The sequence below is a fragment of the Venturia canescens genome, chromosome 10 (assembly GCF_019457755.1).
Source record: "Venturia canescens isolate UGA chromosome 10, ASM1945775v1, whole genome shotgun sequence".
Lineage (NCBI taxonomy): Eukaryota > Metazoa > Arthropoda > Insecta > Hymenoptera > Ichneumonidae > Venturia > Venturia canescens.
Window position 1 is genome coordinate 7,554,732 of NC_057430.1, and position 20,703 is coordinate 7,575,434.

At 35.9% G+C, this 20,703-nt stretch overlaps 3 protein-coding genes across 4 annotated transcripts in view; 2 read left to right on the forward strand and 1 right to left on the reverse strand.

Moving 5' to 3' along the window:
• Positions 1-20,633, forward strand: part of LOC122416817 (myrosinase 1-like) — a 65,458-nt gene extending 44,825 nt beyond the window's left edge. Inside the window, exons 1-3 of one of the 2 annotated variants that reach the window (XM_043429864.1) lie at positions 11,624-11,841; positions 14,837-15,405; positions 19,562-20,633. In XM_043429864.1, coding sequence (XP_043285799.1) covers positions 11,786-11,841; positions 14,837-15,405; positions 19,562-20,418 — 1,482 coding nt within the window. In that variant the 5' untranslated portion in view covers positions 11,624-11,785 and the 3' untranslated portion in view covers positions 20,419-20,633. Of the gene's footprint in view, positions 1-11,623; positions 11,842-14,836; positions 15,406-19,561 lie in introns of those variants that run through there. The other variant, XM_043429863.1, reaches the window with a different exon arrangement.
• LOC122416819 (serine protease inhibitor 3/4-like) overlaps positions 1-20,703 on the reverse strand; it is a 51,402-nt gene that overhangs the window by 21,682 nt on the left and 9,017 nt on the right. The window lies entirely within an intron of this gene.
• On the forward strand, positions 1,842-9,184 carry LOC122416818 (myrosinase 1-like). The gene is made up of 3 exons (XM_043429865.1): positions 1,842-2,056; positions 5,288-5,856; positions 7,605-9,184. Exons 1-3 carry the CDS (start codon positions 2,004-2,006, stop codon positions 8,468-8,470), a joined length of 1,488 nt encoding a protein of 495 aa, XP_043285800.1. The 5' UTR covers positions 1,842-2,003; the 3' UTR covers positions 8,471-9,184.

The window sequence follows — 20,703 nt, forward strand, 5'->3', positions numbered from 1 at the left end:
TTGTACCTGGCGCCCAGTTCATTCTCGCAGCCGGCGAGTCATACGGGAAGGAGCGAGTGAGCCGAGAAGGGACTGGATCGTACCCTCACGGGGAAAATCTACGTTACAATACATAATGGGTACTCAACAAAACGTTATATTAAATCAATGATCAAGAGACGCGGTAGTGGCTCGACGCCAAGTATTAAAAGGAAAAACTGCAGCACGAAAGAAAAGCCAGCCCGAGCCCTGCCGCTACTCTTATATATGCGAATATGCCAGTTTTATGACGTCACAGAATTTTCAAACGGCTCTCACAAACAAACCATTTCATGAAAGAACCGGAAAATTGGTGACGATTTTTTTTTCAATTTTTCCCTTTCCATTGGTATTTTCTACGGCAGGGTCCCAACTCAGCCTGTTTAATGTTCTGACACATATATCAGTAGCCTCTGTGAGCAGATAATATACTTTAGGGCTCGACGCAAAGGGCGATTGCAACACTTGAATCTTAGTACAAAGGCAAGTAACGCTGGGCAATTGGAAAATTGAGCACTTTATTGGGAGCAGTACGTTTTGGCGCCGGCGTTTTGGCACGACCGTTCTGGCGCGGCCGTTTTGGCGCGAGCCGTTTGGGCGCTGGGACGTTTAAACGCGAGGATGGTTTGGCGCCGCCATTCGGGCGCAAGGACGTTTCGGCGCTGGGACGTTTTGGCGCCACCGTTTGGGCGCGAGGATATTCTTGCACGAGACGATTTTGATCCTCGCCTAATAACGAAATCGGGTCTCATCTACGTCCACCCCCATATTTTGTTGTATGCTAAATACCCGTATAGGATTTGAACGTGGGCAATGTGGGTCGCAGGGGGTAAACCCCCTGCGGGGGTCAGGGGGCAGAGCCCCCAGCGAGGGGTTCCGCCCCCCGAGAATGACTATTAAAATTTCAAAGTGATCATCAATTTATCAAATATTATCTCTTTTTTCCTGTTCCAAGTCTTTCAAATCAAGTCTCTTTTTCTCGAGTAATGTTCTCAGTACAATTTTTTCCATGAATCAATTTTTCGATTATTTCGCCATAGTATTTTTACACGATTATTTCGTCCCACAATTAAGAGACACCAAGTTGACTCCAAAGAAAATACGTTCAACCGTTAAATCTGGCCTTGGTCGGTCCCGTATACAATGTATCGGTTCAATGTTTACAAACTACATTGTAGCGGGAACTCATCCTTTCAAAATAAATTTTATTATTGAATTCAATTACATCTTTCTAACAAAACTAATTACATCTTTTGTTGCTACGATGATTGCTTTTTTTATCCTTCACAATTCAATTTCATTTTTTATACTGCATTTTTTTGTCAACCAAAATCTTCGTGCGCAAAAACTTCCTCGCGCCTGACCGTTCTCGCCCCAAAACGTCCCAGTGCCAAAACGTCTCCGCGCCAAAACATCCTCGCGCCCGAACGGCAGCGCCAAACGTCCTCGCGCCCAAACGGCTCGCCCCAAAACGGCCACGCCACTTTATTGGTATTGAGTTTATACCTTGCCATCTAATAGCTCATTAATTAATACATTTTATCGGAACGAAGCTGATGTGATGGCTAAAATGTTCAATCGAAATGACCGATCCTCGTGCATCATAAAATGCATAGAAAAAAATGATAAGATTGTTAAAATGAAGCTGCTGGCTGCTAGGCACATTTTATTGTTTAGAAGCCCGTAACTGGCACCCCGTTAAAGTAAACTTGACACACATATACGTCACGTTTATACTCCGTACAAAAAAAAAAGAAATGATTATGATACATCAGATTATATACTGCGCTGTTTATTGACGCAGGTCGGCATTGTCAAGAAGGCGTTCGACGAATGTTCTTTTCAATTGATGTTCAGTCGATTGTAGCACGAGAAGTAATGTGCGAATCATCATTTCATATTTAATACGAATTCACACTGATCATTTTCAAGGTACCAACCGTACCTGTCATCGACGATTGTTCACTGGATTCCTGTATCACATAATGAAGCTAATTCATTTTTTGCTGTTGACGTTTTTCCTAATTTCCAGTGTACGGTAAGTTTTTCAAGCCATTGATTTTATTAATCGTACTTGTTAAAAAACATTACAGGTCATCGAATGTAATCTAAACATGCGCATAAAGCCATAGTTTTATTGGATTCGTTGGACTGAGTAAAAATACTCAATCTCTATCATTTTTATTATTTTAATATTATTGAATCTTATAATCAATTTCAATAGTCAATACAAAATCAGAATGAATATTTCAATGATTTCTTTATGTGTAAAATAATTCCGGATACTCAATTCTCTTTTCAATAACTAACACGATAATGGACCGATGCTGTTTCTAACGTACGATGTATAAAAAAATGTACAATATGACGGCTAATGGAAATTGCTATTCTTATGCGAATGACTCCATACATTACATTTTAGGAATCTTATTTAATATTTTTGTCCCAAATCAACCGATTGCATGTAATCTTTGAATCTGCAAATGGGGCGAGGAAGAAACATTTTTCATAACAACACTCGCGGTCAATATATACACATTAGAATGACTGCAACACAACATTTTTGAATTTCAGAAAGGCCTCTGTAAAACTACAATCAAGAGATACAAAAAAAATGTGTGCAAAGTTTGAAGGTATTGCGAATTTTTTTGATGGTGTTTGTGAGATCTTGGATTTTGAATGCCTCAATACATGTATTTTGCTAAGTTGTTTCTCATTCATTTCTTATGCTTATAACATTTGTGAAGGTGTAACCTTAAGATTGATACAAAATCTGAACATAATGAATCTGGATATAAAGATCAAAAATACCAAAAAAATCCAACGATAAATTTTGTGGATGCATCCCTTATATGGACAGCCGTGATTCCATCTTTTCAAGATTTTGTCTTCAAATACTGTTTCAAGATATTCTAACTCGATGATTGACTCGAATAGCATAAAATCAATGTAGAAAAGGTTTCTTTCTGTCAAAAGTACAACGATTTTTTAAAATCATATTTCACATTTGAATCACAATCCGAGTACAAATTTATCGCAAATAAAACGGGTTCTTCCCATTCATTTTCTGAAAGTATGATCAAAAAATGAAACCGATATGCGACATTATTCAATACGTCGATTCATTGCAGAGATATAAACGTTTTCAAGCCTCGCAAAATAATTTTTTTTTTTTAAGTGAGATGTAAATATCAAATTTAGTCAGTGAATATCCTTATCGCATAAAAAATTTTCAGAAAAATTAAAAGTGGTCTAAATCACGAGCGAACAGTTATTAGTATACCTAAACATGTATATTTTAAGACAAAACATATGTGGATGAAGACGAATGAATAATTTTTGAGATAATAAATCCTTAAATTCGTATATTTATCCGCTTTATTACTCAAATATTTTACCTCAAGAGCAGTAGAGTAGAGCTCTGAAGAGAATAGATATTCCTTGGTACTGCAATGTAACAACTCAAGTCATGCAACACTCCTTGATAAAAATTTCAGATGCATGTTTAGATTACGTATCTCTAGCATTAAAAACAATAATATCGTCACACGATAGTAATACTATCTCGAACCGCGTGCTTGACATAATTTTTCCGCAGTTCGAGAGTATTCACTTTCCCTCTCGATGGCGTGATATACTATACGTCTAAAACTACCCGAATCCGCTCAAAAATATCTGCAGTCCAAAAACTGTACTCATCTCACTTTTAATGGACACAGATATTGTGGAAATGATTTTTTTCGAAACGAGCGATCCTTCAGAGTAGAGTTGTATCAAAGTCATGAGATAAGTAAATTTTTGTACCGCCATGTTATAGATATTTCGATCTGAAAAAATCTTGAAATCAAAATACTTTGGAGTTAACCTGTTCGTGTGTAGTGGTACCAAAGTTTATAAATTATACAAAAAGTTTGATTTTTATTAGCTGATAGCTTTTGAGATATATTTTTTTTTAATTTGACAATTCTTTTTTAATGTACACCACATTTAAAAAAACTGATCAACTTAGCAATCTTTTCAAAATCATCCATTTTTAAATGTGGTTAAAACAAAAATTGAATAATAATTCTTTGCTTCAGTTGTCTTAAAATGATCAAGTCAATCAATTTCCAAGATGTTACAAGAAATGAAAAAAAGTGTACTCTAAAAATAAAAGTTATGTTGGAAACTGTCAGCGAAAAAAGTTGTAATAAATCAGAGATGTTTTTCATTTCATACTTAAACATATGTAAATTGCAGGGAAATCGAATATGTCAAGCGATTTGATAGATGCCTTTACCAAAAAATATCCCAGTTTTTAATCGAAATTGAAAACATTTTTCCAATATTTCATGTCCCACGAAACTGAAATGATCATGATATATGATATATTAGTGCAGTCGCGCTCAAAGAAGCTCATAATCTTATCTTATCCTCTGTCCGCCAGATACAATATTTGATTGGAATTTCAAAATATTTTGTTGTACGTTCTTGAAAGAATTATTGTGCCCATGCAACAAAATATCTATCATTATAACAAAGTTTCAAGAGAATAATAGAAAATCCTGATATTCCTAGATATGAAAATGCGGCCGCGTTTACTAAAATTTTCGGGCCATGCATTATCTTGAATTTTCTTCTTTCCGTTATTTGACGTCGAACGCTACCATGGCTCTTTAATAATGTTGAGGCCGTACAGTCATTTTTTTTACCCAAAAGTTATGCCAGTTTACCTTTCAAAAGTTAGACCAGTTTACAGTTTGGCAATGTTGTTAACACTTTAAAGAAGAGTTGGGAAAAAAAAGACGAAAAACTGGTGAAAGCTGACTCAGTCGAAAACACGGACGGTGACGATACTAGCCTCAAAAAACTGCACGGAAAACAGATTATTCATATGATCTCAGCAAATCTCCTAATAAATCTAAAAAAAATTGACGTTATTCAGCAAGCCTTGCTCATTTTGCCCAAAAAATTTCATATTTTTAGCATAATTTTTAACAGAGATATCACTGAATGTGTCTTGACTTTCGTAAGGTTACATGTTATTTGGCCCAAATTGTTATTCATTGTCTGGAAATTTAACTGATTTTTTTTTACATTTCACTTTATAAGATGCAATCGGTTTAAAAGCAATGACATCATTTTCATTCTAATGCCTAAACTTCCTTAAATTTTTATAAATGTAAGGACACACCGGACCATGCCACATTGTATTTGTTCTTGGATCAATAAGAAAACGTCGAGTGGCATATTAAGTTGATTGAGTGATAAATGGAACACTATTTTTCAGAACCGATGAAAATATTACGCAGTATATGAAATTCCCATCAGGATTCATACTGGGAGTGGCAACATCTTCATACCAGGTTGAGGGTGGTTGGAATGCAAGTGACAAAGGTGTAAATGCATGGGACCAACATACTCATAGGAACCCGTCACTCATCCGAGATGGAAGTAATGGCGATGTCGCTTGCGACTCTTACCATAAGTATAAAGAGGATATTGCAATATTGGAGGATCTCGGAGTCGATTACTACCGCATTTCTCTCAGCTGGTCACGGATTTTGCCAACCGGCTTCGCGAACAATGTTAGCCATGATGGAATTGAGTACTACAAGAATTTGTTGGACGAGCTTAAGACTAAAGGGATAAAGCCCCTGGTCACGATCTATCACTGGGATCATCCAGCAATACTTGAAGATATGGGCGGATGGACGAATGAATTGATGGTCACTTGGTTCGCGGATTACGCAAAAGTCGTTTTCAACGAATTAGGGGACCGCATTGGAATGTTCGTTACGATTAACGAACCCGAAGCACATTGTGCTTTTTCTTACGATGAACCGCGGAGTTTTCCAGGTATTTTCCTTTGACACTTTTTCTATTTCATTAGTGCATGGACGCTCCTATTCAAAAGTTTGGAATTACCTGGCGAGAAAAGCTGTATCAAATATAAGCTTTGTGACAAAAAGTAATCGAACTGACCGACGGCTGTTTGAAAGACTCAAACATCGGGTCCGTTCAGTCCACTTGATACGCACTTACGTCTGTCTAATTAAAATACATCACTTAGTGTAAACCCGACCTCGGCAGAACATCAACCTATTCGAGAGCATCAGAGTAGTATCTTACAATACATTTATCAGCTGTCGGATGAGCCCAGTCTTGTTTCGATCAGATGTACATTCACAGAACATTCACAGCAGTTTGTAGAAAAGTACAATAATCATCATCACGATGTCGTCATAAAAATTGGCACGCTTACTGCGGTAATGTATTTAAAAATGATGTTTTTCGATGAAAATAAACACCCTGATTTTCTTGTGAAACTCGTTTTTAACGATATCTCAGACTTTATCGGTCGATTCCGGTCAGACTCCTCACACCATTATTAGAAATGATTCCTCATGACTTGATAAGCTCTGAAATATACTTATAGAATACCAATCTCAGTGCACCGAAAATTAATATCTATTTCCGTAAGTGTACCAATTTTCGACAAACATCCAGTTTGTGTTAGTGAAGACATTAGAATGATGCCCTCAGCACTTTGCATGAACTGTGCTGTGAATTGTTTAATTGACGTTCAACTACAACAATAAACTGAGGAACTGTGCTATTGCTTTCGAATCGGTGAAGCTCCACCGGAGATCTGATTAAAACCAGTTGTCAGGAATTAATATTTGTAACAACTTTTCCCGCAAGTCTTACAAAATGATATTTACTCTCAATAGGATATTTTACACCATGTAAAAAAATATATAAAAATGCATGATTATGATAGATTTCGTAAAAAGTAAACGAGAAACGTCAATATTTATTCATAAAAATGCAATGTAAATTTTATAATTCAATTTTAAAAATCGTCTTTTTTCATCTGTTTTTCAAATGTCTAAAACGCCATCCGCCATATAGGATTCCAACGTGACGTCACTCCGATAGTAAACAATCTAGATTCTTATTGTGCGCTCTGTGTTATTTTGAAATTTTACAAGTTATTATGCACGTTTATGGACTTTTATCATTCATTTGATTAAAATCGCATTATGGAAAACGGTTTTGTGAGAGCAGAAAGTATAAATCTACCAAAATGATAAATATGTTGATGGTGGCGATGAATCCACAATTTTTGTGGCATTTTTACACTTGTATTATTGCATTCAGACACGAGACACCAATGATATACCACTATAACTCATTATTTTCACAAATCTTATTACTTGGCCTTTCGCAATTGTATTGTTTACTAACGGAGTGACGTCACAAACCAAAACAACATGGCGGCTAGCGTTTCCGCGCGAAAATTGAAAATCATAAATAAAAAATGGTTTTCAAGACATAGTTTTCGGTCTTATAAAATTGAAATAAAAATTCTACTGGCTTATTACGATCTCAGGATTATTTTAAAACAGTTTTCAAAAAAAGGTGTAATACCCTATTATTTCTGGACTCTAGTTGAAGATAAATCGAAATAATTTCTACCTCGGGTCATCAGGTTGTAGAAGACACGGAGATAGCTTGTCAGTTTTACGCGGATGATTATTTATTGGTCTTGATGCAATTTGTAAAAACATCGATAATTGATGGGTCTTAATAAATTGTTACAGGTGTGACACTTCCTGAAATCGCCACGTATTTATGCTTGCACAATAAACTGAAAGCACATGCAAAAGTTTATCATATGTACGACAAGGAATATCGAAGCCGGCAAAATGGAAAGATCGGTATTACATTTGGCTGTACGAATTATTACCCGAAATATGCCAACGATAAAGTGACACCAGATGTATATTTCTCCTTTAAATGCGGCTGGGCGGCTGATCCGATATTCTCCGAAACTGGCGATTATCCCAAAGTAATGAAAGAGCGAATCAGTGAAAATAGCAAGTTGGAAGGTTACCCGAGATCAAGACTTCCGGTATTCAGTCAAGATGAAATCGATAATATAAAAGGCAGTGCCGATTACATGGGCATCAATCATTACACTTCGCTTTTGACGGAACCAGCACCAAAATCCAATACGACTGAATGGTACAAGGACCATGGGGTGATTGAGAGTGTTAACGCCAGTTGGCCTCGAGCTGCCTCGTCCTGGCTTTTTATTGTCCCTGAAGGATTCGGCAATTTGCTCAGAATATTGAAAAATCGTTACGGCAATCCTCCGATTTACATCCTTGAAAACGGATTCTCTGATCATGGCACGAGCCTCAATGATATTCAAAGAATTCAATACCTCCATGATTATATTCAAGAGTTGCTTTTGGCCGTCAATCGTGATAACTGCAATGTAAAAGGGTACTTTCTTTGGAGTTTTCTCGATAGCTTTGAATGGTCTGTTGGATATACCGAACGTTTTGGTATTGTAAGTATTGACTTTCAACAGGCCGACAGACCCAGAACATCAAAACTCTCTTACAGTTGGTTCAAACAGTTACTCCAGTCACGTGATCTTTCTTTAACGAGTATGCCTTAGAACTCACTGGATTCATTCTAAAACATTTCAATGTTTCATTTAAAAATTCATTTTCACTGCGATTTTTTTAATCAAATGAATAAAAATCGTAAAATAAAGTACCTAACATTAGTCATAAACTTGAGTATTCAGAGCGGAAGTAAACAAGCCAATCGTCGAACATATCAAGCAAGCATCTGGCCCTCAACCCGCTCAACATAGCAAAAAATAATGTTTGTAATGACGAATCACTCAATATGTCAATTTTTGAAAACATTGGATTGGGATAAAATTTTAGAATGACTAAAATTTCCAACAGCTAAAATCTCAAGTTTATAATATTCTAATGATAATATGGAAGCAGATCAATTCGACTAGAGTTTTGAATGTTGAAAATAAATAAAATAAAAAATTCAAAGTTCGAAACACGTTTACATCGAAAATAGAATGTAACAATCACCCATAGAACAACGACTAAAATATCGATTTTCCGAAAATTTACTTTTTCGATTCGTAAATCACTACAATCAGCAATACTGTGAATATTCACAATTTCGAAAATATAATAACGAAAGACTAAATATTACTGAGGTTGAAATTGTTACGTCCAGAAGGGACGAACGTGGATAAAGCAAGGTTCAAGTTTATTAAAAAAATACTGCAAATTAAAATTTGCAAATTGCTTCCTCAAGATGGTCAAGATGCATGGTGCTCAAGATGCACATTGCTCTATGAGGTGCTATATTTTTCATTTTGGCTTCCTCATAGAGGAAGCTTTGAGCACCGTGCATCTTGACCATCTTAAGGAAGCAATTTGCAAATTTTAATTTGCAGAATTTTTTTTGTATACAAGGAAATAATGTATTTTTTCTACCTTCTTTTACGAACTTTAATTTATCCCTTTGTTTAAATTCATAAAAAAAAAAAAATAAATGACGAGCCATCAGAAAAAACAGTTTGCAACTTTCAATTTTCATCGTTTTTCTATTTACATTGAAATTAAATAATTCCGACAACTTTGCTGGAAAGTATAGAGGAAGTACAGACTTATACACAATATCCTACAAAATTTCCAAAAATTGAAGCCGTTAGACGATTTTTTTAAAAACTCATATTTTCGTAAAATTCAAAATGTCATAAAATTTAAACCGTTCAACCGATATTCCCCAAATTCAATACCAACCTTCTTATTATGATAGTCTATTTATAAAAAAAAATTATTAATAAATCTCTAAATTTTTGAAAGTTAGAGCGTCGACCCCATTTTTATGGAAATTTCAAAACGTCATCATATTCGTATTTTTTTTCAAATTGTCATAAAATTATCAGAGAATGAAAAGCTTGTATAGATTAACATCTGTGCAAAACGGTAGCCCTGTATCTCAAACCGTTTCCGAGTTATAAACGTTTGAATTTTGCAGTGCCATCACACAACACACACACACACACATCCGGACTTTTTTTCTAGATATGATTTTTCGATGTTTTGGAACATTTTGAGCACATTGACATTGAAAAGTGGAAAAAAAAATTTTTCATCGTCACAAAGCTTCCTCTATGAGGAAGCAAAAAAGGACTAAATGAATATTGTTCAACAACGGAAAACATGTTGATACGAATCTATTTTGTACAGAAAAATGTTATAGCATTTTCAATGAAATAAAATTACTTTCATATTATAGGCTAAAAAAAAGATTTGCTCGATTGTGGAAACTTCATTTGAGTTTAAACTAAAGAAAAAAATGTGAAGTACAAAATGTTTCAATTGAACCAAATATCGGATCAAGCATTCATAGATTATAAGATTTTTCATTTCCATTACAATCTTTAAAGTTTGAAGTCTGAAGTTGACAAACATGCGATCTTTTTGAAGTTTGATTCTTGCAACATTCCTCACCGTGCCACTCATATCATTCGATTTGCACTTGTAAAAGGTGGTTTAATCCGATCATTCACTTGGTTTCCAGCAACGAAAAGATGGAAATTGCGCAACGTTCTATATTTACAAGTGGGAAATCCAAACAATCGAGGTCGCAATGTAATGGAATAACCCGTGTGATTTGCGCAAGGTTGGAATTTATCCACTTGGCTTTTTTTTGAATTATTTTATTGCATTATGAATTGTCTAAGAGAAATCCATGAGAACACTTCAGTGACAATAAAAAATATTATGTGTTAGTATATTCAATGCACGGTGACTGTGATTCATGAATCATATACAATTTCTGTCAGTGCAGAAATGAAGTATATTTATTATCCTTAAACGTAGTCTACGCGGAACAATTTCATGAAAAATTTAGTTTTTAACCTTAAAAAACAAATTTGTTGCAATGCTGCAAAAAGAAAACATTCTTACCATCACCATTACTAGACATATTTATTTGCAATGCATCAGACAGATATACATGAAGCATTCCACGCCAATTCAACCGGGTTTTGACTTCGACCCCTCCGATTTTGTTTGCAATTTTTTATGAGTTAGTACTACTTCTGAAAAGCACACAGGAATTTTTAAAGATTTTTCTGACGCAATTCCACATATAATTTTTTGAAAAAAAAAAAAAATGTTTAGCCCAAATTTAAAAATCTGAAAAAATTCACATAAATCTCATTTTTCATGTGAAAAATTTTCCTCGTTAAATCAAAGTGGGTGCAAGTGTCCATCTGTTAGAAAAAGGCTTTTTCAACGAAAAAAAAATTGAAAAACATAGAAAGAGCTGGGCTGGACTGTTGTCCAATCATTTTTCTATCGAGTAAATCTAAAAAAAATTCCTGAGTGCTTTTTAGAAATAGCACTAACTCATAAAATTTTGCGGACAAAATCGAAGGGGTCGAGGTAAAACGCCGGTCGAATCGGCGTGGAATGCCCCCCATATAAGGTGCAAATTTTGATCTAATTCAGCAACCTTTCGGTGCGTATAGTGGGTTGCATAAATTAAGGCGACACACGACGTTCGCCTTCCCGTCTACACGCTTTATAGGCAGAGGCAAGTCAACTACTCTATTCCCCCACTCAACAGAAATCTATTGATATCAATAGCAGAGGGGTCATTCTCACCTAAATCGAGACACCAAAAATCTAACTTTAAGTATATACCATCCTACCGTGTTGTAGTACGTACATAGTAAATCCTGCTGTACTTACTCTCTCACAGTGCGGTATCGTCAGGAGATCATGCCATACTCGTTCATCCTCTGTAGCAAATTAAACGAATAGCTACGAAAAATATTACTTGGAATAGAATTAATTAATATTCATTAAAAATTTCCATTTAAAAAAAATAACTTCTGTCTCCGGATTTCATCGACGACTTTCTATTAAATCGATCGTTTCCCATGATGAAGATGATCGCGTGTCTGTTTATGATATATTTTCTACCTTCGGCCGTACGGTGAGTTTTTTAGTTTACCTTGATTATCGATAGTGTTCAATTGAAAATTTTACTACTGATCAAAATGACTTGGTGATATTTTGCAATACCCTGTGTAACTGCATAGTCATTATTGTCGTCGTTGTTGTTGTGTTGTTGTTGTTGTCGTTGTCGTTGTCGTTGTTGTTGTTGTTGTTATTAAAAGTTCCATGATAGCCATTAGCCATGATATAATATAGGAACTTTGCATACCGAAACATCTACCTTCAACTTTAACTCTCGTATAAATTTTTGCTCGAAAATGCTGAGGATAATCTTTTCTCTTGATTCATATAGAATTTAAAACAAAATTACAAAAATTTTCAATTTTTCTCCTTCAACGAGACATACTCCGATACGGATCCACTAAAACTGTGACTAATTGGTGCATCAGACTTTGGGGTCTTAAACAATTGTAACCATTTAGCACTCATTCAACTACTGTGCAATGTCGCAGATTGATTTTATTTCAAATTGCTCCAACATAGGATAAAGGTCGTTTGAACCTAGATTAACGTTGGAGAACAAAACGAGCATTAATCACTCATTAAGCTTTCACGGAGGTCGATTATTATTACGCCAATTTTTACTTTTTACACACTCTCATTAGCAATAAAAGGATTATCACCACTGAGAATTAATGTTGGCTATATCTGCGCAGCTTTTATCATTTCATTCATCAAGTCCGATAAGCCAATAATCTATCGTAATCGGAATCGTAATGTATAATCATAACGAATTTACGTTATGATTATTTTGGTAATAATTATTTTTAGCTAGATAATCGTAATTATTTTCGTTTTAGTCTATAATCGTTTTTAGTATAATTGCCTCGTCAGCTTGTGGGAAGCTATCGAAAGAATTTAAAAGAAAACTCTTTAGGAAGAAACTGAAAAATAATGTTTTCTTGCTTTTTAGATTCCTGTACCACTCCATGCTCTTTTATATGTAATACCTATAATATGCATCAAGATAATATTAAAATGCAAAAAGAGGAAAAGAATGAAAAAAAAAGAAGAGCACTACAAAATAATAAGGTCAGAAATGTTTATAGAAAGGGAAAAATCGAAAAAAAATCATCACCAATTTTCAGATTTTTGAATTAAATGTCTTGTCCGGGAGAGCCCTTTTAAAACTCTGTGGCGTCATAAAACCGGCATATTCGCGTATATAAGAATGCGTGGCGCTGGCTCTTCTTTTACGCTTGGCGTTGAGCCGCTACCGCGTCTCTTGATAACGAAATAACTAGAATTTAGCGCGAAGGATATTGCGCAATGTTGTTGAGCAAACGAATCAATAAATATCAATAAGTCGCAAACACTGTTCTTCTTTCCGATTCCAATTAACACTTTGACACACCGTTGAACTTAGCACCTTTGGTTCATGTTAAATGATTTTTTGGACGTTACCAAAATTAAATGCTCAACCACAAACACGTTAAGATAGAAAGATCAAAATTGCAAGGAGGAATTTAAAGAGTTAAACTTCTTTTCGAGCCCTCTTATTTTATGCTTCCATATGGACTAAAATTCCAACCAAAAATGAAACCAACTCCGTAATGCATTCAGGAATTAATGTTGATCGTTTTTTTAATTCAACGAAATATAATAGAATTGCGATTTTAATCGACGAAGCAATTATTCACTCTTCAAATAACCCGATTTTTATTTTTTCGAAAATTATGCTCGAATTCATTTGAACACTTCAACAGGTAGTATTTTATAATGCACTTCTTGTCACGATACTGTTCCACAATACTTGATCATGCATTCCTTGTTAGCTAGGGAGAGAAAAAATTGATTAAGCACTTCATCGGATATTTTTCGAGCAACCAATTTCCAATAAAATATTTCGCTTTTTATTGCAACAACAACAAAAATTTTGATCATTCGCTTTTCTTTTATTTTGATTGTTTTACATTAATGAAAATTCGGTTATTATATTATGCAGTACAAGAATGATATAAACATAATTATAGTTGAAAAGTTAATTTCAGGCAAGAAGTTGCGCGGGCAAAAAGGCAGCATAAATGTAAAAAAAGTTGAAACATTTTAAGTATCCCCCACTTAGTTAGTAGTTCCAGAAAAACATCACCATTTCAACTCCAATTTCCACCATAAATCATAATTCTTCAAAGTTACCGACTAAATCATTGCCTTGAAAAGCTAATCTCAGGAAACGCTCAATCAATATCTCGAATCATGGCTCCATCTCAAAGCAACTCTAATTTTTTTAATAAATTTCCGTTGATTCAGAAATTGTGTAAAAAAAAAAAATTTGAGGCTGTTTCGAGATAAAGCCGTGATTCGTAATATTTACCGTTGTCTATCATTTTCGTCCAGGTAATCCGTGACAAACGTCTATTCTGACGAATCGCAAAACCATTCTCAGATGGGAACCTTCAGTTTCCAGCATCTGGAAGAACTTTGAAAAAAATTAGGTTTAAAAAAACCCTAATAGTTTTAACGACAACCATTCTGCAATAACTTCCAACAAAATTCGAATAAAATGTGAAGGAATCTCGTCGCTATAGCGACTTCACTTTATTTATTATGGTAATTCTATTCTACCAACATGGTTACTCATTATTTCTTTTTCAATTCAAAATTTACCACGTGATATTCAGTAACCAAATTCGTCTTATCATCAGCTATGCTTGCATATAATTTATAGACAAAACTGATTTTTCAATATTATTCTGAAGTTTGAAATTTGAGCAACGTGAAAACTGCTGATTATTTTTCCATTCTCGAATAATTTTAGCAGTGCAATAATTCGGTGACAGCTTAAAATAAAATCCAAATAACACTTGACCTGAAATTTCGCCAATCTATTCGAATGCACTTTTACTTTACTGTTATTTAAAATCAATTATTTGTAGAATATTCGAGTTCGTGAAAAGAATACCTCAATCAGAATGAGAATACAGAGGAGCCTTTGAAGGTTCGTTAACACCGATTCATGCACCTTCTTTCAGAACTGATGCAAACATAAGCGAGCATATGAAATTCCCACCGGACTTCATACTCGGAGTAGCAGGAGCCGCATATCAAATCGAGGGTGGCTGGAACGCGAGTGACAAAGGTATAAATGTGTGGGATGAATATACTCATAGGAATCCATCGCCTATCCAGGACGGAAGTAACGGCGATGTCGCTTGCGATTCCTACCACAAGTACAAAGAGGATGTTGAATTATTGGGGGATCTCGGAGTCGGTTACTACCGCATTTCTCTGAGTTGGTCCCGGATTCTGCCAACTGGTTTTCCGAATAAAGTAAGTCACGATGGAATTCAGTACTACAAGAATCTATTGGACGAACTTAAGACTAAAGGGATAAAACCCCTTGTCACGATCTATCACTGGGATCATCCAGCAATACTAGAAGAAATGGGTGGATGGACGAATGAATTAATGGTCACTTGGTTCGCGGATTACGCACGCGTCATTTTCAACGAATTGGGCGACCGCGTTGAAATATTCGCAACCCTTAACGAGCCAACGAGCTACTGCACTAGGCCTTCCGACGAGCCGCAGATATCTCCAGGTATTTTCTGAATTATACACTTATTTTTTTTTTATTCATTCATGTAGACTCTTGCTCAAAAGTTTGAATAAACTAGGAGTGTGCGAATATTCAAACTCACAAATAATTCGAGATGAATCGAATCGAATTATTCGAATAGTTCAAATAAGTCGAATAATTTGAAAAATTCGAATTCCTTCATAAATTGAGTACTCAACTATCAAACTGAAATGTATTCATTCCTTATGAATTTTGAAAAATATTCAAGAATGTTTAAAAAAAAATTATTTTCCTTTTCCAGTAATAGAGTATTGCACCATTTTATTTTAAACTCTTTTAAAGTAATCCTGAGATCGTATTAAGCCAATAGAAACGAACCAGTAAATTGAATTATTTAATTGAAATTAAAACAAATGCTTTAAATTTGTCTGAAATAACAAAATATTGTAATACAAATCATTCTTCAAATAATGATTATTCTTTAAATCATTCTTCAAATAATGATTGAAAATAAAAAATAAATGATTGAAAAATATAGAGGAGAGTAAGGCAAAGCGGAACACTCCCCCGAAAATTTAGAACATTTTTTGCTCCATTAGAAATCTGCAAAATTTCATTATTCAGCTGAAAACATGCTTCAAAAACTCATAGTTGGAGAGTAGTACACCTATGCTGGTTTCGCCTCATGTAGGACTCTACCTTACAGACCGTCGGTCAAGTAGATTCCCTGATCTAACCCAAACAAACCCAAACAGTCGGTAACAAGGATGGCCACTCTAACCCAAACAAACCCAAACAGTCGGTAAAAAGAATTTCCCTCCCTAACCGAAACAGAACCCAAACAAACCGAAACAGAACCCAAACAGCCCGAAACAAACCGAAACATGTCATCGAACTGAGCTCAAACCCAAACAAACCCGAAATACTACCAAACTGGGATCATACCCAAACAAACCGAAACACTTCAAAGCTCGCGCGCTGGATAGTTGCGGAACCGATAAATGGCGATTCGAGTAGTGGAGATCTCGTGTGCGGAGCCTCGGCTGGTCGAGCATATAAGACAGCTTCAGAGAATTTCCAGGGCTTACAATGGTAAGTCTATCCCAAAATAATTCTCTCATGTACCTTTTTTATAATCCTCATCTTTTGCAGGTGTACAAGAACGTATGTCTGTGTGGAGGGCATGAGTGAGACCCCCGCTTCGACCTCCCGCTGCCGGCCTTTGCGGGGGTGGAAGAGCCTGGGCCGAAGCTGGAGTCGGAGCCGGGGCCAGGGAAAGCGGTGGTAGAGAGGAAGAGGTCTATCCTCGAAGATGACGTCTTCCTCTCTGATGATGAGAATGACGGCCCCCCTCCCGCCGCAAAAGTGAAACAACCTCCAGGGGATGGAAAAAGACGAACAATTCTAATCCCTCCCCTGAAGGCTGCTTCACTTTTGCGGCGGGAGGGGGGCCGTCATTCTCATGATCAGAGAGGAAGAGGTCATCCTCAAGGATATAAGCCCGCAAAGGCCGGCAGCGGGAGGTCCAGTACTTGCCCCTGGAAGCGGGGGTTCCACTCCAGCCCTCCATACAAACATACGTTGTTGTACACCTGCAAAAGATGAGAATTATAAAAAAGGTACATGAGAGAATTATTTTGGGATAGACTTACCATTGTAAACCCTGGAAATTCTCTGAAATCCAAGCGCTACTCCCTGCCTTATATGCTCGACCAGCCGAGGCTCCGCACACGAGATCTCCACTACTCGAATCGCCATCTATCGGCATTTGCGCCAACTATCCAGCGCGCGAGCTTTGAAGTGTTTCGGTTTGTTTGGGTATGATCCCAGTTCGGTCGTATTTTGGGTTTGAGCTCAGTTCGATGACCTGTTTGAGTTTGTTTAGGTTTGAGCTCAGTTCGATGACTTGTTTGGGTTTGAGCTCAGTTCGATGACCTGTTTGAGTTTGTTTAGGTTTGAGCTCAGTTCGATGACATGTTTCGGTTTGTTTTGATTCTGTTTCGGTTTGTTTCGGTTCTGTTTCAGTTTGTTTGGGTTCTGTTTCGGTTTGTTTCAGGCTGTTTGGGTTCTGTTTCGGTTAGGGAGGGGTATCCTTTTTCCGACCGTTTGGGTTAGAGTGGTCATCCTTTTTACCGACTGTTTGGGTTTGTTTGGGTTAGAGTAGTCATCCTTTTTACCGACGTTTGGGTTGGAGCAGGGATTTACTTTACCGGCGGTCGGTAAGGTAGATTCCTACATAAGGCAGAACCAGCATAGCTGTACTACTTTGGAGGGAAAAAATTTTTTTTTTTTATTAATAAATTGAATTATCTTGAATTATCAGATCAAGATAAGCCGTGAAATAGTTATCATCATTGAAAATATGGTTATATCCAATATATATTTGATATTTATACAATTTTATCTCGTTTATTACGATAACTTTCATGGTACTCTTGGAAGAACGTGGGGCAAGAGGACACCATAAGCAGTTAAACTAGTGTCGGTTTCCATACGTTCTGTCAACTATTACTGTATTAAAAAATTGATTTTTCACACTTATCTCTCATATCCTACAAAAAAATTATCGGGCAAAGTGGACTCCCTCTCGAAAAAAAGGTTCTTTTGAAGATTTTGATTAATTTTCTCAGATGTGTGGTGAAATTAAATCAAATTTTAATTTTACGAAAAAAATGGGGCAAAAGTGGTCTTTCCTTTGTGCGATAAAATTTTTGTGTCTACTTTTCCCATTTTTTTTACTTATTTTGAATATTGTTAAAAGTTCTTCGTTTCTTCACGTTCTATTTCAACGGAACTTCGTTGAAAATATTAAAACGATAATGTGAACGTTTTTTTGTATCTACTTTGTTACCTCATTTTTTAATTTATTTTGAATTTTACTGAAAGTTTATCGTTTCTTGACGTTCTATTTCAACAGTACTTGGTTGAAATTTATGAAACAAAATTGATCAATGAAAGAAAAACAAACGCACTGTTCTCATCACATTCATTTTCGTCTGAAATGTGAAAAAAAATCTTATGACTAATATAATTCAGATTAAAATTTGTGTCAGAATCCACGACTCAATTCTTCGATGGAGATCGAAATGGGATCAGCTCATTCGAAGACGCTAGGAGGAACAACTGCTATTGTTTTATTGAACACACATTATATCCATTTTCCATGGTATTACCAAAAAAGCAAAAAAATTGTGATTTTTCTCACTTTCAGATGTGTATCCTTAATAAATAAGAGTATCATAAGAATGTTTTTCACATTTCAGATGAAAATGAGTGTGATGGGAACAGTGCGTTTATTCCTCTTCCATTGATCAATTTCGTTTCATAAATTTCAACCAAGTTCTGTTGAAATAGAACGTCAAGAAACGAAGAACTTTTAGCAAAATTCAAAATAAGTTAAAAAAATGCGGCAAAATGGATACAAACACTCTTTCGCAAAAAGAAAAGACCACTTATTTTCATAAAATTAAAATTTTATTTTATTTCACCACACATCTGAAAAAATTAATCAAAATCGTCAAAAGAGTCTTTTTTCGAGGGGGGGTCCCCTTTGCCCCATAATTTTTTTTTTATAGGATATGATAAATAAACGTGAAAAATCAATTTTGTAATACAGCAATAGTTGACAGAACGTATGTAAACCGACACTAGTTTAACTGCTTATGGTATCCTCTTGCCCCACGTTCTTCCAAGAGTACCATGAAAGTTATCGTAATAAACGAGATAAAATTGTATAAATGTAAAGAAAGGATACTTTCTGTTTACTCCTCGTTTCCCCTTTCCCTTCCCCTTTTAACACCAAAAAGGGGGATTACCATTATATAAATATCACAGATGTTGGAAATATCCATATTTTTAATGATAATAACTATTTATAATATTAACTATTGTTTTATTTAACAGAATGGACAAACGATATAAATAATTTTTCAATCGCTTAGCACACGCGCGATCCGGACTACGTGACTTTCTCAACTAGCCGTTTATCATTTTCATTATTCTCTTTTTCTTTCCATTGCCATGGCCGGAAAATCCCCTTCCACTAGCATGAGGCGAGAAAAAAATAACTTGATTATCCTCAAATCTAACTGAATATGAGCAAAAAGTTTTTTCACATTTAAACTTTCACTTCGAAAAAATATCTGATTCATTCAAAGATTCAAATGAATTTTTACAGGCACGGCACTACCTGGAATCAGTCCGTACATATGTATGCACAATTCGCTTAAAGCGCATGCAAAGGTTTACCATATGTATGACAAGGAGTATCGAAAGCAACAGAATGGAAAAATCGGTATTGTCTTGGGTTGTGCAAATGCTTATCCGAAAAATTCGAACGATACGGAAACTCCAGAAGTATATTTCTCCTTCTTTTGTGGTTGGGCCGCTGATCCAATATTCTCAGAAAGTGGCGATTATCCGGAGGTAATGAAAAATCGGATTGGTGAGAATAGCAAAATGGAGGGCTATCCGAGATCGAGACTTCCTGCGTTCACTCAGGACGAGATAAATTATATAAGAGGCAGCGCCGATTACATAGGCCTCAATCATTACTCTTCGGTTCTAACCGAACCAGCGCCGAAATCGAATACGACTCTCTGGTACCGGGACCATGGGGTATACACGAGTTTTAACGCGAGTTGGCCTCGCTCCGCATCGTCTTGGCTCAGAGTCGTACCCCAAGGATTTGGTCATCTACTTAGAATATTGAAAAATCGTTACAACAATTTTCCAGTTTACGTGCTCGAGAATGGGTTCTCCGATGACGGCACGAGTCTCAATGACACTCAGCGAATCCAATATCTTCACGATTATATCAAAGAATTGCTCTTGGCCGTTAATCGAGACAAATGCCCTGTCAAAGGATACTTTGTTTGGAGCCTTTTAGATAACTTTGAATGGAATGATGGATATAAATTTCGATTCGGTATTGTCAACGTTGATTTTCAAAAGTCAGATAGACCTCGCACACCGAAACAGTCTTTCGAATGGGTCAAACAATTAATTCGAACACGTGAACTCCCACCAGTCTAATGACGTCCACATTGACGAAGAAACGCACAAATATACCAAGCATCCTTCGAGTCTATCGCGACAATGCAGTCTACGGTGATGGGAGTGAAATTTAATGGCATTCAAATTTTTTTAAATAGTGAGCGTACCTCTTTCGTATGATTTTCCATTTACGGTTTTTCACGATTATTTTTGCTTCCTCGTAGAATGTGCTCAAAATGTCCAAAAACATCAAAAAATCATATCTAGAAAAAATGTCCGGATGTTTGTGTGTGCGTGCGTGTGTGTGTGTGTGTGTGTTATGCA

Coding starts and splice junctions, on each gene's coding strand:
- LOC122416818 (XM_043429865.1), top strand. CDS start 2,004: ATGAAGCTAATTCATTTTTTGCTGTTGACGTTTTTCCTAATTTCCAGT. Junction 2,057..5,287: donor TTCCTAATTTCCAGTGTACG/GTAAGTTTTTCA, acceptor ACTATTTTTCAG/AACCGATGAAAATATTACGC. Junction 5,857..7,604: donor TGAACCGCGGAGTTTTCCAG/GTATTTTCCTTT, acceptor AAATTGTTACAG/GTGTGACACTTCCTGAAATC.